This window comes from Elephas maximus, chromosome 15 (assembly GCF_024166365.1).
Source record: "Elephas maximus indicus isolate mEleMax1 chromosome 15, mEleMax1 primary haplotype, whole genome shotgun sequence".
Taxonomy (NCBI): Eukaryota; Metazoa; Chordata; class Mammalia; order Proboscidea; family Elephantidae; genus Elephas; species Elephas maximus.
The window spans coordinates 5,998,358-6,016,265 of record NC_064833.1 but is presented as its reverse complement, the minus strand read 5'-3'; the positions used below and the strand labels follow the sequence as shown (position 1 = coordinate 6,016,265).

At 46.6% G+C, this 17,908-nt stretch overlaps 1 protein-coding gene across 1 annotated transcript in view; it reads right to left on the bottom strand.

Annotated features, from left to right (window-relative positions):
• FAM135B (family with sequence similarity 135 member B) overlaps positions 1-17,908 on the bottom strand; it is a 289,944-nt gene that overhangs the window by 84,345 nt on the left and 187,691 nt on the right. Inside the window, exons 4-6 of the mRNA XM_049853854.1 lie at positions 13,642-13,781; positions 5,569-5,639; positions 880-1,053 (exon numbers count right to left, since the gene is read on the bottom strand). Coding sequence (XP_049709811.1) covers positions 880-1,053; positions 5,569-5,639; positions 13,642-13,781 — 385 coding nt within the window. The remainder of the gene's footprint in view (positions 1-879; positions 1,054-5,568; positions 5,640-13,641; positions 13,782-17,908) is intronic.

Below are 17,908 nucleotides of genomic sequence, written 5' to 3'. Positions count from 1 at the left end.
GGGGAAGCAGGACCTAACGGGTGGGCGTCTGCATCTGAACACACAGCACCTGGGGGGCTGGGGTCCCTACCACGGCTGGGGACTGTCCTTACTTGAGATTCACTAAAACCCTGTGTGGGTGGGACGCATCAGTGTTCCTATTTTAGAGATGAGGATTCTGTGGCTCAATGACTTCAGGTGACTTCTCAAATACCATGCAGTGAAGCCAAGAGTGGCATCCAATTCAACGATCCCATCTGAGTGTGCGGTTTCAGCGTCTCAGGTCCGTGCCAGGGTCCCCTTGACTCCTGCTGTCCTCTACGCACACTTACACATGCACACACACACACAGACACCCACATACCACACACCCATACACACACCACGTACACCCACATAGCACACACATACACAGGCACCACACAACATACCACATACACACCACAAACACATACACACACACGCACAATACCATACACACACCAAACATACATGCATACACACACACCTACACACATACATGCATGCACACACCACACACATCACATACATGCATATACCACATACATCACACACACATGCACACACACACACAAATATACACACTTATGCACACATACCACATAGGTACACACACCATGCACGTATATACACACATATGCAGATATACACACACAGGTACACACAATACACCACACACATGCACACACACACACACACACCCCTCCCATTTCCCTCAGTGAAATCCGGAGTCTAAACCTTTAGCCTGAAAGAAGCTCTTCCGGTTTGTGCTGGTCTCTCCTGGCAAACTCCACTAGTCTCGGCCACACTTGGGATAGAAGTGTCACAAGACAACTGAAATGGCCACCCGTACTTCAAGGATCCCTCAGGACATAGTACCTGATCAGGGGCTGCTGCAGTGCCACCAGGGCGGCGTGGACCGTCACGGAGATCACCGACAGGTGGAAGTAGTCGAACATGACAGGGACCTGGTGGTGCAGACCCCTCCGCGGATGGAAATGCAGCCCCAGTGTGCGGCTGCTGATCATGGGCACTCCGGCCACATCCCGCAGCCTGGAAGGCAAGCATGGGAACTTGCATTAGTGACGGCAGTGGTTCCTGCCACACCCTGGTGGGCACATAGTACACCTCGCTATGGGTCAAGAGCTGTGCATGTGCTGTGCTGTCTATCCCTGGAAGCACTCTGCCTGGAAGAAACCGTTTCCCCAGGATTGCAGATGAAGAAACTGAGGCCAGGAACAGGAAAAGAACTCACTAGACGTCACACCACTGCTCCGCGACAGGTCTAGGGCTCCCACTCCTCTGTCGCTGTTACCAAACTTCATGTTAGTGATGAACAAGGCCCTTTTCATGTCTCTCCTCCCCACCTACTCATTTCCCCCCAGTCACCAGTGCTGCACTAAGATACCACGTGGTGGCCTTTGTAGGTTTGCCTTCCCTGAAGATTCCTGCTGCCTAAGGGCAGGGGCTATGACTGACACAGCTGTATAACCCAACACCTAGCATAGTATCAGGTGCAATGGGGAAGTTGGCCAAATGCCTGCTTATTAAAGTGAACAGCTGACTGAATGAATGGATCCCTCCTGTTATAGACTGAACTGTGTCCCCCTGAAAAGATACAGCCAAGTGCTAACCCCTGGTACGTGTGAACGTGAACTTGTTTGGAAAGATGTTATCAGTTAACATGAGATCATAGTAGAGGAGGCTGGCTCCTAGCTCAATCCAAGTGGTATCTTTATAGAAGAGATGCAGAGAAACACGCAGAGGGAAGACAGCCACGTGAAGGTGCATCTAATAGCCAAGGAACATCTGCAACTACCAGAGCTGACAAAGACAGGAAAGGATCTTCCCCTAGAGACTCTGGAGACAGCACGGCCAGGCCAACACATTGATTTGAACGTCCAGCTTCCAGAACTGTGAAACAATAAATTCCTGTTCTTATAAGTGACTCACTTTATGGTTCCTTGTTACAGCAGCCCTCAGAGACTTATACAACCCCCAAAGCACAACGGCTGACTAGTGTGCCCAGCTTCAGCAGGAATTCCAGACCCTTACCTCTCCTCTAGCATTCTCATCTTCTCCTCTAGCATTCTCATCTTGGTTCATGCCTAATTCCTGAGAGAGAAACCAATGTGCAGGCATGACCCAACTACAGAGTCTTTGGTTACAAAAAGGGATTTAATTATTCCTTAGGTAAAAGCTGACCATGCTATCCCTCTCAAGAGGGATGGGCGCTAATCTCAAGCTCTGAAAACCAATCACCCAGACTCTGCAAGGCTCTCTGGCTCAGAGGGGGAGGAGAGCTGGCCTGAGCATGTTCAGGGACGAGGGCAGAGAGCTCAGAGAACTTTCAGGGAAGATGTGTCTCCTTCCTCCATAGATGAGGAAACAGGCATAGAGAGCAGAAGGTGAGGGAAGCAGTCTCCCAAGACCCAGCCCAACAGGCTTTGCTTCCTTGACGCTCTTGTTGCTTATAGTTTGTGTGTAGATGAATAATGTCAGGGAAAAGACTCAGCTAAAACACTGGAGCCAGTGCAATGCCATGGGGAGACCAGGACAAAATGACGGAGAAGTAGGGAGTGGGGGGTAGTGGATACCCCAAGAGGCTCAGAAAGTTAATAACATTTACATCCACTTAAATTCTGACAATTTGATAAGGCCTTACTGTGAGCCAAACACGGTGCTTTTTCCTTTATCTGTATGAATATCATATGAGATATTTACTAGTGCTTTCCATTTATAGATGAAGAAGCAGAGCCAACGTGAGTTAATTGTTCATAGTCACAGGTGAAACTGAAGTTCTAGACCCTGGTTTGTCAGACTCCACAGTCTTTTCTGACCTAATGCACAATATTGCCCTGAATCTATTCAGACACAGGTTAGTAGGAATCACAGGGATAGCCTTAAAGCTTGACCAACAGGAGGTAAAATCATGCCAGGATCTCAGAGATGTCAAAACCATTAACAAGAATTTAGGTCATGTTAATAGGAGTAAAGACTTAAAAAGAGAGAGGTGATAGTTCTGTGTCCTGAAATGGATAGAACCAATTCATGCTGTTCTTGGGAGGCAAAGTTTAGGAAAGACAGAGATAAGCTGAATAGTACTGAGACGCAGAACACCTGGGTTCTTATAAAGGAAATAAAAACAATCGAACACAAAACAATAAACAAACAAAAACGCATAGAGGAAGAGCCCTGGTGTTTAACCTGGAGATGAAGAAATGACTTACAGAGTTTGCTTATCTGAACTGTCATCTAGCCTGAGAAATTTCCGGGGTGCTCCCAAGGGATAGAACTGAGATGGACCGAGGGAAGGTTCACAAGGGATGAATTGCTCCTTTATATAAAGGATGCTCTAATAGAGCTTTCCAGGGCAGATGGGCTGTAATGGCAAGCAGTGAGCTCCAGGTCTTTGTACAGCAGTTGGGCCTTTGCAGAGTAGTGGGTAGGTATAAAGGTGAGGTGAGCCTAGAATGGGGATTCTCAACCACAGCAATACTGACGTTTGGACCAGATAATCCTGTTCAGGGGGGCTATCCTATACATTGTAGAATGTTTAACAACATCCCTGGACTCTACACACAGTATGACAGTAGCTCTCCACCCTGAGATGTGACAACTGAAATGTCTCTGGACATGGTCAAACAAACGTCCCTTGGGGGCAGATTGTCCCACACCATCGAGAACCACTGAACCAGATGGACTTTAAGAGCCCTGCGCCCCTGAGCTCAGATGTCACGCGTCTCTGTCTATTCCTACTCAGGCCTGCATGGAGCTGAAGAAGCTATCAGCCTGGTCATGTTTCAAAGCCTAATGTGTACCCCCAGGATGTGCTACAGAGTCATCATCATCCTTAAACCCGATTTATGGAAATAAAAAAAGATGGCATTTTCAACTCCTCCCCAGCGTCTGGCTTCCTCTTAGCTAATCATACACTCCATGAGATGCCCTGCTCTCATTGTTATTAAGTGCTTCTTTGCATTACCGAGAGGAAGCTACTCATCAAAGCCTAGCCCCATTGCATCCAGGAGCCATAAATAGGAAGAAGACATTCAGTAGCAGGCCATGCACTTGGCTCGTTGTATATATGACCCCTCTAAATCTTCATAAAGACCTCGGAAGTGCATATTCTGTAATGATGCCCATTTCATAAATGAGCCTGCTGAGACTCAGAGAAGTGCAGAGGCTCACCCAGCGTCTCACAGCTGATGAGCACAGAGCCTAGGTTGCCGAATTTAACGTACTTCGATTGGGCTCATCTCTTGTACACAGGCTCTCCAGTAGCTACTGTTCTGATGGCAAGAAAGCCCCATTCCCTGTGTCCTTGGAGGTAGATCGCCAGGCCTTTCTCCCTAGTCCATCTTAGCCTGGAAGCACTGCCGAAACCTGTTCAACATCATAGCAACACACAAGCCTCCACTGACAGATGGTGGTGGCTACACATGAGGTGCATTGGCCAGGAATCGAACCTCGGTCTCTTGCGTGGAAGACAAGCATTCCATCATAGAACTACCAATTAAGGCATCCATTTTCCATGGTCCAGATGTGGATTTTGTGGAGAAGAATCTTCCCAAGACAGCTTCCTTAAATGAGTGACCCCACCTTAGAAGGCCTCACTCATACCAGAGAACAGCAGGAGGAGGCTGCTAAATAGAAACAACTCCAAGAAAAGCACAAAAACACCCCAAGAGAGGCAGACCCAGCATCGGCGAATGAAGGGCTCTGCTCACAACAGAACAAGTCAATGAGGAATCCCTTCTGCCATCTTCCTCCATCTTCACCTCGCCTCACCCTGGAAGGACCACAAACCACAGGGAGGGAAGAGGTGAAGGGAGACATGAACACCCCCCACCATGCCCTGCTTCTGCGCTGGGGGTTCCTACCCCGAGGAAGGATGGGCCTGGGGTTGGGTGGGGTGCAGGAAGAGGGCAATGCAGAGAAGGTATACCTTGGATGAGAGTTTAGAGTCTGGTATCACACTTGACTGGATGTTTTCAAACCTGAGAGAAGGACTATTTATTCCTGAAAGAACCTGAAAAGGTTTTGTAAAATGACAATTCACCCCCAGGGTAAGGAGGAAGGAGCCACAGAGCAAGTTTAAAGGAAGCAGTTATGCAAAAGAAGGGCCCTGCTTCCTTATTTAATCAGCAGGTTATGCATAAATGGATTTTCAATTTTCAGGGAGTTGAAATACAATAGCAGATATTTAGTACTAAGATGCAGAATGCTGACAGAACCTCTTTGGTTTGCAGTCTCATAGAGTCATTAATACAAAACCCCAATTAAAACTGCCTCCAAAATAAATGGAGATATCAGATAGGAGAATGCACCAGTTAATAAAGCCAGGAAGTCAGTTTTCTATGTATGCTGCATTGAGCTGTCTGCCTGTAATGCACGTAGTTTGAGATGACCCCACATTTGCAGGTAAGCTGTGACAGTGGATAGGCACCGAGGCTTCTCAGAAATAGGACATCTGAGGCTCATGGCCATGAGGGTGGCCCAGGGGTGGGGAAGTGGTGGTGGGGGGACATCACTCTACCATGGCTCAAGGAGCTTAGTGACACTCACTGTTGCTCACTGTCCGTGAAGTGCAGGTCCACCTTGAGCTGAAAATCTACTTCACTTAGTGCATCTTCCACCTACAAGAGAAACAAAGTCCAAGGTGTTTCAGCAGCCAGATTCTTCTGAAGAGAAAATAACTGCTCTATTTCCTAAGGTAGAGAAAAAGCATCTTACCACCAAGTTAATAAGCCATTCATGCTTAAAGTAGAAGTCTATGTATGTTCCATGGGTATTACATGGAGAACAATAGAAGGAAAGGATAGATGGATGGGTGGATGGGTGGATGGGGGGGGTGGATGGGTGGATGGGTGGATGAGTGGGTGGATGGATGGATGGATGGATGGATGGATGGATGGATGGATGGATGGATGGATGGATGGATGGATGGATGGATGGATGGATGGATGGATGGATGGATGGATGGATGGATGGATGGATGGATGGATGGATGGATGGATGGGTTCATCCATCCATCTATCTCGTCAAGTTTGGGAAAAGTCATTTTGCAAAAAAAGAAGAAAAGAATGCTAACAGGCTTCCTTACTGCAGGGCTTTTGACAGCTTCACTTCCCAAGCAGATGTGATCCAGAGCCCTGTTATGCAGGAGTAAAGTGTTCCATAGGACTTGCTTTGGAAGGGTGGTGGAGTGAAGTTGTCTAGAGGAAACCCCGCTTGGTTGGAGTGATAGGGCGACAGCAGGGGCTGCACTCTCTAACCCTTGGGCAAGCTCGCGTGGCAGGGCATCATCTTCCACGTGGACAGAAAAGGAAGCAGATGCTCACTCAGGAGACAGGAGCCATCTCCCAAGGTGATTCAGCTTCTTTAGAAAGCAGATCATCCCCTTTGTCTTGAGATGCATTCCATTTAACCACTGACCCTGTAAGATGATGTTTTAGCATTCCACATCCTACCCATGGCTGCTTTCATCCTTAGCTAATAAAACGGTGCTCTTTAGTTAACGTCAGGAATCATCCTGTTCTACCCGCCAGCTTCTCACAAACACCTAAAGGACGGTAGCCCTTAGGTCTTCGTTCCTCAACCTAAACAACCATCCTAGCCATCTCAAGTGCAAATGGTTTGCTAAATATCAGATCTCAGCCACCACTACTCACGTGGGCCACCCTGTCTAAGCACCACACACTGTAACACGACTAGACCTTCTCCTCACCCCCAGGCTGGAGGGAGCCCTTCTCCAACAATGCACTGCTTCTCTTCTACTTTAGCATTTAACGTCTCCTTTTATCATAATTGCTAGAAATCTTGGTGGCATAGTGGTTAAGAGCTATGTCTGCTAACCAAAAGGTGGGCAGTTGAAATCTACTAGGTGGTCCTTGGAAACTCTATGGGGCAGTTCTACCCTGTCCTGTAGGGTTGCTATGGGTCAGACTCGACTCAGTGGCAATGGGTTTGGGTTCTTTTTGGTTTATTATAATTGCTTTGAACCCTTGGGTGGTGCAAAGGCTTTGCAACTCAACTGCTAAAGGCTGGTGGTTTGAACTCACCCAGTGGTGTCATGGAAGAAAGACCTGGCAATCTGCTTCCAGTAAGATTACAGCCAAGAAAACCCTAGGGAGCAGCTCTACCCTGTAACACATGGAGTTACCATGAATCAGAGTCAACTCAAGAGAACAGTTTTGGTTTGGTTATAATTTCTTACTTTGGGTTTATAACCTGGAAGCCCATGGGCCAAACAGGATCTGTAGACAGGGTTGGTTTGGTCCCCATAGTATTTATTTTTGCATTTATCTTAATAAGTTGTAAGTGATTAAAAAGAAAGCTTTTGAAGTCAAACTGCATGAGTTCAAATTCTAGTCTACCATTCAGTCTCTTTGTTACCTTGGGCATTTGAAAAGCAGGCAATTTCATATTACCATTGCAGGTTTCCAGCTTCTTCTGAAGATAATTCCTGGGCCTGGCAATGCTGGGCTGGCACTGGGAAGCTCCGTTAGGATCAGGCACGTGCTCTCCTATCTAGCACTGGCTCACTGACAGTAGCTGTCCTGGCTATCTTCCTGCCTAGAGTCCCCAGCAATCTGCATCCCATTAGGGAGGAGACTAGCCTTAATTCATTCTGGATCCTTGCCTCCAGGAATAGTGCCTGCCACATAGAAAGTATCGAGGAATCTTTGGGGAATAAAGCTCTCCCCCCACCTCCACCTTTTGTTGTTGCTGCTGTTGCAAGAACACCCTGATCCCAGAGATCCAAGTTCCCCACCTCCTTGGAGACATGTTCCTGGTTAAGCAAAATCCAGGCAGGAACATATGGACTGGATTTATCTTTAGGTCCCCAGGGTTTAAAATTTGTTATAAAAAAACAGCACTTAAAGTTAACATTTTGCTGAATCCAAGCACTATAAATAACTTCCTCTTCTAGCTTTGTTTTGCATAATCATGGACCTGGCTTAGTACACACAACACAGGCAATACACTTTCTTGCAGCCAGTTCCATGGAAGTGAGGTTGGCGAAGTAAGCTCTCCCAACCAACTTCTGTGCATGCATTTCCTTGGCTAACAAAAATTCACCGTTAGCTCTAGTGTTAAACTCACTGCAGTTCCTTTGGAACTAGGAGAAAAATAATTTGCCCGGGTGAGCTGTAGCTAGACTGCACCCGGCTGTGACTCCGTGGATATTTCAATGCAGAATGAAGACAATGCCTTCTTTAAGCATTCATTCACCTCTGACTGCCTGCTCCTCCTTCTAAACACACACACACACACACACACACACACACACACACACACACACCCTTCCCTTCCGCTTCATCTTGGTTAAAGACATCATGTTCCGTCAAAGGTCATTTTTCCACCACCAGGAAGCATCTTTGTATCATAGTGGAAATAATACCCAGTTTCCATCGAGTTGACTCCAACTCATGGCAACGCTACGTGCGTGAAAGCAGTACTGTGCTCCACAGGGTTTTCAATCGCTGATTTTTCAGAAGCAGATCATGGGGTGAACAAGTCTGTCTTGGAAGAAATACAGCCAGAGTGCTCCTTGGACGCCAGGATGGCGAAACTTTGTCTCACATACTTTGGACACATTATCAGGAGGGCTAAGTCCCTGGAGAGGGACATCACGGTTGGTAAAGTAGAGGGTCAGCAAAAAAGAGAAAGGCCCTCAATGAGATAGATGGAAACAGTGGCTGCAACAATGGGCTCAAACCTAACAAGGATTGTGAGGATGGCACAGGACTGGGCAGTGTTTCGTTCTGTTGTACACAGGGTTGCTATGAGTCAGAACTGACTGGACAGTACCTAACAACAATAAATCACCAGGACTGTCTTCCAAGGCACCTCTGGGTGAATTCAAATCTCCAACCTTTTGGTTAGCAGTTGAGTACATGAACTGTTTGCACCAAGCAGGGATAGTAGTAGCTAATTCTTACCAGAGAAGTAAACACTATGTGGCAGGCACTGAACTACCACTATAAATATACTACCTTATTTAATGTGAATAAAACTCTGAGCAAGAAACATTGTCTCCCATTTTCAAATGAGGAAACAGTCTCCACAGGGCAAAGATACTTTCCTAAATTCAAACAGTTTCTGAGTCCCACAGTCAGGATTCCACCTAGGGCTCCACCTCCTTGGCCTTTGCCCAAGGTCTAAACTGCGTTCTAGGCTGCACATTCTTTCACCGATTGGTTTTAACTCTCACACCCATAATGGCGGCCCTTTTGACTTCTCTAGTCTTCACTTCTCTCCTGAGTTCCACTACAGCCTGGTGGTTAAGATGGCAGCTTTTGAAGTTAAGCTACATGGGTTCAAATCCTAGCTCTACCATTCAGGGTCTTTGTGACCTTGGGCCAGTCAATCTCTCTAAGCTCATTTTATTATCTGTGAAATGAGGGTAGAATAATAACACCTACTCTGGAATACTGCTATTAAAAATGAATTTTAAAATGTATATAAAGGACTTAACACAGTACAGGAAAAAGAACAATTCTCAACAAACATTAGTTACTGTTGCTATTTTCAACTTACCACTGGACATGGCCATCTAAAAGGTCCATCCCTCCACCAATGCAACATGGCACTCTGCACGCTAGTTGTACACACAGGCCTTACGATCAGACTGTCTAGATTGAAATCCTGACCCCAGAACTTCCTAGTGTGTGGTTTGGACAAATTGCTTAGCTTCTCTAAATCTCTGGATCCTCACCTGTCTGATGGGAATAATAAATCCCCATAATGCTATCGTGATGACTAGTGGCATACTCCAAAGCATTCAGCATCATGCCTGGCACACAACACACACTTAATCAAGGGAAGATACTATTAGCGTTAAGATCATTGTGATTGCTGTTATAATGTAACCTGAATTCACATCGCTCCCTAATTAAACCCTGCCATCTTCCGACTGCTCTACCAATGGTATCTCTGAGGTATTTCATGTTCAAAGCTTAGAGTCAACTTCTACTCCACTCCCTTCCCTGTGTGATGGCCTCTGTTTCTCATGGTTGACTTGCAACCCAGGTCTAGGGGTTACATGCAGCTGCCACGCAGCTCACCTTCAAATCACCCTTTCCATTCACATTATCGCTAGCTTGACTGTAGCGCTCATGGACACTTACATGGGCTTACAGCAATGCTTTCCATGTCCTCAATCTCCTGGACCCCTGTTCCATATTTTTGCCAAATGAACCTTTCTAAATCCCAGTTCTCTTCCTCCTGACTCCTGAGGGAACCACTGCCTTCAGAACAAGGAAAACATGAGGTCTTTGAGGCTCTCCATGCTATGTCCTCAACCTTGCTTCTAGCCTGGCATCCTACCTACAGACCCCATCCTGTCCTATTGGCAACAATGCTGCTCTCCAAAGTTTTCCACTGCTTTCTATGTCCTTGCCATCCTATGCCTGGACAGCTCTTAACTACCTGTAGCAGAAATCCCACTCATTCCTATTCATCAAAATCTTGAGCGAACTTCCCCCACTAGAAAAAAAAAAGAAATCTCTGATTCACTGGGTCTCAGATGGGCCCAAACCACCACCCACCTGGGCTGAGCAAGCACTGCCATAGAACTGTGATGCAGTGCTCCAAGGAATCACACCTAGGAAACGCTTTTCCTTGCTATGGGTATAAAAATGCACACTGTCCTTAAAGCCTATGCATCTCATTACTAACAGTGCTCCTTAGAAGCAAGGATGGCAACACTTGTCTCACGTACTGTGGATGTGATATCAGGACAGACAAGTCCCTGGAGAAGGACATCATGCTTGGTAAAGTAGAGGGTCAGCAAAAAAGAGAAAGACCCTCAATGAGATGGACTGACACAGTGGCTGCAACGATGGGCTCAAGCATGGCAGCAATGGTGAGGATGGCGCAGGACCCCGCAGTGTTTCGTTCTGTTGTACGTGGTGTCACTATGAGTTGGGAAGGGCTCAATGGCACCTAGCAACAACAACCACCTTCTTTTCTGCATTATCTGCTGGGAAGCTTAGTGTTAAAGTATGTGGGCCGCCATTTGTCAATGTCCAGAGCTATGTTAGCACATTCTGGTCTGTTACATTTACCTCAGGCTTTAATTTCCTTACCTGTGTTTTCCCTTCCACCCAGCTTATTCTATTACTCTTCCCCCTCCCACCTCCTTTTTCTAGTTTATGTATTTTTATAAGCCTTCTCAAATATTCTGTGGGATTACATAGAGTGTATATACATAAAACACCCACCTCACCCTCACACTCATTTACTCTTTGCAACTCTCATTAAAACATCCCCGCTTCTGCCTTAAACTGTGGCTAGTTCCGTCTTCTTGGGACCTCACTGCACGACTGCGTCTTCTGTGTGTCCTGTAGCACGGAGAATGTCCAGCGTGTGATGGACAGGCATTGCACACGCACAGGTGGGTCATGGTGATGTTTGCGTGTGTGCAGGTTCACATACTCTGCCCACTTGGCTATAGCAGGGTTTTGGTTGTCATGAGCAGATAGATATTCATTAGAAAAGAGCTAATTTATCCATTTTGCTTTTATGGGTATATCCAATTTACTTTAATTGCCACTGGCTTGGATATAATGACTAGTTGTTACATTGTTGGCTTCTGTATAGATTATCCCCAGTACAATAATAAATTATTAGCTATAGAGACAAGCAATTTGGTATGCAGAGAAGAGTAACACGTGCTGTCAGACTCCCTGTAAAACCTCAGAGCTAAGGCTGGTTACGGAAACCCTGGTGGCGTAGTGGTTAAGTGCCACGGCTGCTAACCAAAAGGGTCGGCAGTTCGAATCTACCAGGCGCTCCTTGGAAACTCTATGGGGCAGTTCTACTCCATCCTATAGGGTCGCTATGAGTCAGAATCGACTCAACGGCACTGGGTTACTGGGTGGGTGAGGCTTGTTACAGCCTCACACCAGCTAAAGTTCGGGTGTTGTGGAAGTTACACCTTGAAAGGCTTTTAGCTATGAGGGATAGGAGTGAGATTCTGGTGGTATTAGGATGGAATAATGGCCCAGATGCCCCAAAAATATCCAAGCTCTGCTGCCAATAACAACCACTCTGCCCGGGAAGCTCTATGGGACTGACATGGCAAAGGACATTGACTTATGAGACATAAGGTGCAGTTCTCTTACTAGAATTTGGGAAGCTGAGCTTGAGTCTGAGGCCTGGGAGTTCCTGAATACTCAAGGCAATCGATGGGTATCTTTTCCTAGATTAAGTGTATCAACCAACGTCCTGGAAAGAAATGGGCAATCTACTCAAAATGAGGAATCTAAGTAGACCATATTTAAGGTAGTATTGACAAAGATGCAGGAGGATTTAGGGAAGCAACAAGGGATGGCTCAGTGTCTGAGGGTTGATAACCACAGGCTTTCTTACCACCCCAGGCCTGAGGGGTGAAGCTGAGCCAGCGGTTATCAGGACTGGAGAGGAAGCTCTATGGCATACGGCCACTGACTGCAGCTGGGACCTCTGGTGGGAGGACACAGCCAGTGGTAATGTTGGTAAATATTTAAAAACCAGCTCTCAAAGGGAATATAAACAGCCCTGCCTTGTAGCATTTGCCAGTTTCTGTTGTATAAATACTTTGTCACACCTGATTTCAAGCCACCAATGTAAAGACGCTGAACATGGAATTTGGAAGAGATGTACACATTCGGGTCTAGAAACCTGGTATGAGCCGGCTCACACACACCACCGGGCGCAGCCAACTGTGTGACCCAGCATTCAAGGAGCCCGGGGAACAGTGTTCCGGCCCGCTTTCCTCCCGCACCCCCGTCCAGTCACCGGCAGGACTTCTCGGAGGCTGAACTCAGAAACCAAAAGATTAGGAAACTAGTGAGCAGCCCATTCAGTCACCTTCCTGGGGTCTGAAGTAGGTCAGGAAGGGCAGAGGGGGGGATGGAAAGGCAGTCAGAAGGTGGTCAGCACCGCTAATCGGAGTTTCTTTTTGTCTCTTCAATTTCAATTACAGATAAACCATCGGTCGTCACTGTGATGGCGTAAGGAAGATGGAGGTCAGTTAACTGAAGGCTCCAGTGGGTTGGGTATGTGCAGCTGGGTGTGTGTTAATCGCAATTTTACCGGAGGCAGCCCTGACCCAGGAATGTCATATAAGCAAGGGCTGAGGTCCAGACAAATGGGGCATGTGGGAGCTGTTCATTTCTGCTTGGACAGAAGGTGTTGCAAAGACCCGAAAAAGTGGAGGATTCCCAGTCCAATTCATTCATTCATTCCCCAACTAAGTCGCCATTGTTAAGCATCTACAGTGTGACCCTGTGGCATGTACCAAGGCTGCAAAGGAAGATAAGATACCCTGGCTTCTGGAAAGCCTGCAGGATGGCTTGTACTTGAGGTTACATAGAATGAGCAAGTATATGAATGAAAGAAAGAGTAAAATACATAAAGAAATAAACATAATGCATGGATACATACATAATACATGTATACAGACATACATGCAAACATGTATACATACATACATAAGGGCATGAATGCTCTAAGATCATGAATCCCCGTCTGTCAGATTCCAGAGCAAATTCCATAGCTCCTGCTTCATTCACCACTTACCTGGCAGAGGATACAACAGGTACATGAGCGGGACAGTGGCTCGTGGCTGGCAGTACGTCTATGACTTACCCTTTCACCATCTAAGAGCAAGTGGGCTCGGAAGATCACGACATCGTTTATGGGCACCTCTTCATTCCTGTACAAGATCTGAAAGACGCGGCTGTGCACAGTGTTCTCGTGGACGCAGGCTGAGCGCAGGCTGGAGCTCTCTGCAAAACAAGAAGCATAGGAGCCCGTGAGCTCCAATTCTATCCCAGACCTGTGGCCCCATCCAGGGTCTATCCAGCTCAAGGAAAACAATGGTCCCAAATGCATTCTAATTCCTAAAAGATTAAAAGTACAGATGAATGAGACTCCATCATACAGGGATTTCTGTTAATAGATTTGGGCTGGTGTCTCAGAAGAATCTAGTTCAATCCTTTACTATGATTGTGGCTAAGCCATTTGTCATCTGGAGCAGTTTGACGGACAGCTGGTTCAGGACTCCTCATCTGACCCATTTCTTGGTTATAATGAAGGGTCAAAACCCAGACATACTAATAAGCACAGGCCTGCAGATCTGGGCCTGACAGTCTGACGCGTTGTTCTATTTGAGAAGATGAATGTTGCTGGTTTCCTACCGGTACTGTTGAGTAGCTAGATGGCCACGCAGCCCTGCCCCAATGAGCCACTGCGTAATGGGCACAGACTAGCCTCCAGGCAGCCATTTTCTTTTTTTTTTTTTTTGACTGCCAAATTCCCAAAGACTAATACAGCCTGCCAGTTTTAGAAAAACACGCTACTTCTGTCTGACTGTACAAATGCCAAGCTTTTTGAGAAGACTTGCTCAGCTGGTGGCACAGTGGTTAAGACCTACAGCTCCTAATCAAAAGGTCAGCAGCTTAAATCCACCAGCCGCTCCTTAGAAACCGTATGGGGCAGCTCTACTCTGTCCTATAGGGTCACTATGAGTTGGAATTGATTCGACGGCAATGGGTTTTAGTTTTGTTCAGCTTTATGTCCTCCGATGCATCCTGAATACCCCTAATCTCTAAACGCTTATTGAAAGTGGAGTTCAACTTGAGGAAGACAATCTATGCAATGATGTTAAGAGGCTTACTGCATCTACCCAGCAGGGTTTATTGTGGGGAACAAGTTGGGGAGCTCTTCTGGATCACTTAACACCAAAACTACACAGCTGGAAAACATATACATATTTTAACACGCGTAGCGCTAGTATTCACGTGATATAAGCCAATGACTACATATTCATAACAGTGACCAATGATGGCACACTTCACAGTTTACAAAATGCTTTTCCAATGTGTTACATCCTGTAATCCTTATAGAAAATCCCTCAGGTAAATTCTCCAGATAAAGAGACCAAGATTCAGGGAAAAAGCAAGTGTCTTGGTGTTATGGATTGAATTGTATCTCCCCCACCCCTGCCCTCCAGAATGTGTGTCAACTTGGCTAGGCCATGATACTCATTACTGTGTGCTTGTTCCCGCCACCCCTCCAGAATGTGTGTCAACTTGGCTAGGCCATGATACCCATTACTGTGTGCTTGTCCTCCATTTTGTGATCTGATATAATTTTCTGTTGTAAATCCTAATCTCTGCCTGTGGTTAGTGAGGCAAGATTAGTTTATGTTAAAGAGGATTAGTGTGGGATGCAACACCCTTACTCAGGTCACAGCCCTGATCCAAGGGAGTAAGGGAGATTCCCTGGGGTGTGGCCTGGGTCACCTTTTATCTTACAAGAGATAAAAGAAGAGAGAAGGGAGCTGAGAGTTAGGGACCTCAAACCACCAAGAAAGAAGCACCAAGAGCATAGTGTGTCCTTTGGACCTGGGGTTTCTGCGCTGAGAAGCTACTAGTCCAGGGGAAAACTGATGACAAGGAACTTCCCCCAGAGCCCACAGAGGGAGAAAGCCTTCCCCAGGAACAGGTGCTCTGAATTCAGACTTCTAGCCTCCTAAACTATGAGAGAATAAATTTTTGTTTGTTAAAGCTGTCCACTTGTGGTATTTCTGTTACAGCAGCACTAGATGACTAAGATACTTTGTATCTGCTATATGACAAGGCATTGTGTGGATTCATCCTCACATCTACCCATTCAACAGCTGAGAAAACAAAGTCTCCGAAGGAAAATTAATGAAATACACCCAATTCCTAGCAAAGGGTAGGTTCGTGACAAAGGCATACTAAACGAATAAAACAGTATGATAGAATAGAGAGCCTAGAAAAATTAGCCCAACCAGCAAAGAGAACCCCATGGGCATTGCACCCTGCCCCCAGATGGCTTAATGTACTCCTGGGCAGTAGGGATAAGGGCTCACTGTCACCTCCAAATACACAGTGGCACTTAAACCAACACAGCTTTGTAGCTTCGGAGTACGAAACAACTACAAAGTAAAATCCCAGGTCATTTCCAAGGCTGCTGAGACGTGCCTACTCTAATTTACCCTCCACTGGTCAAGAGCTCAGGGTGCTGACCAAAAGGTCGGCAGTTTAAACCCACCACCCACTCCTTGGAAACCCTATGGAGCAGTTCTACTCTGTCTTATAGGGTCACTATGAGTTGGAATCGACTCAAAGAAAATGGGTATGAAGGAAATATTATTGGCCTAATGTAGCCCTAGAAAACGCTGATGGTTCAGAGGTAGAATTCTTGCCTTCCATGTGGGAGACCCAGGTTCAATTCCTGGCCAAGGCACTTCAGGCACAGCCACCACCGTCTGTCACTGGGGGCTTCCGTGTTGCCCTGATGCTCAACAGGTTTCCGCAGAGCTTCCAGGCTAAGGGAGCCCTGGTGGTGCAGTAGTTAAGCACTCAGCTGCTAACCGAAAGGTTGGCAGTTTGAACCCACCAGTCGCTCCATGGAAGAAAAATGTGGTAGTCTGCCTTCATAAAGATTTACAGCCTAGGAAACCCTATGGGGCAGTTCTACTCTGCACTATAGGGTTGCTATGATTTGGAATCAGCTTGACAGCAGTGGGTATCCAGACTAAGCCGGACCAAGAAGAAAGGCCTGAAGATGTACTTTTGAAAATCAGCCAGTGAAAACTCCATGGATCACAACGGTCTGGTCCACAACAAATGAAGGGAATGGCAGAGGACTAGGCAGTGTTTTGTTCCATTGTGCATGGCAGGGACCATGTATCAGGGGTCAGCTTTATGGCAGCTAACAACAACATGCAGCCCGATTTAGACCTGCTAGATTCAAGATGCTGTGGCTTTAAAACAGAAGTGATTCTTGCACACCAAAGCCTCTCTGTATGCATTTGCTGTACCCCACCCTTCCTCCATCACTGCCAAAGCCTAGCTGATCTATAAGCCAGACCAACAACATGGCAGGGGATGGATGGCTCAAATACTCTGAAGGACAGAGCAACACAGAGCTCTCTGGGGCCAGGGGGGGTCAGCCAGCAAAACAGTTGCATCACTTGCCTTCTTGGGAAAATCACATCATCTCTTGCAATACGAGCTTCCTCATTTGAAAAATGGGCACAGCTACTCTGACCTCCTGACTGCTGGAGACATAAAGAGGATAAACCACATTGAATCCGAGACAAGACATGTCCTGGGAAGTCAATATCCAGCACAATGATTTTTTAATTTTCTTTAGAGAGAAAGGCCTGAGCATTCTCTGTTGAATACATTTCCACTGGCCACATTTTTATGGGAGATTAAGCTCCTCTGATTTTGAGTGGATTGGCAAATGAGGCCACAGGGCTCAGTGGTACTTACTGAAGTTCGCCAAATCCCAGGGTTCTCCATTAAGCCCAGAATTAGGCATTTCTCATGCCCTGTGGGACTTTCCAGGTCATTTTCTCATCACTACTAAGTAGGGCATACAACAGCTGTCTTTATACAGGGGAAGGCGAAGGCTTGCTGGTTACGAGATGCTTCTAGGATTGTGGGCATTGCTGGGACAGCCCCTGCCTTCTCTGCCCCCATCCAGATCCTCTCTTCTTTAGCAACAACGTCCCATGTTGGGACCCCTGGCTGTTATCCTTGCTCCTTGTTCCTGATATTCTGAAGGAAATGCTACTTCCCTCTCCTTTGCAAAGCTGATCCTGGACATGCATAGCCCTGGCTCGCATGCTCATTCTGTGGAGCTGTCCTTGGCAGACAAAGGCACTATTTATCACGTGCCGTTCAGCCTCCTTCACACACCAGGCACTGGGTACCCAGCCTTAAAGATCTTGTTCGTGCTTAGGGGTGCTGCCCTTCGTAGCTATGGAAGAGATATACTTTTTTTCCTCTTTAGGATTTACTTATTATTCTCTTATCCTATTTCTACTCAAGAGGTCCAATCAGAAGATATACACTAGTGTCTGCCCCCAAATTTG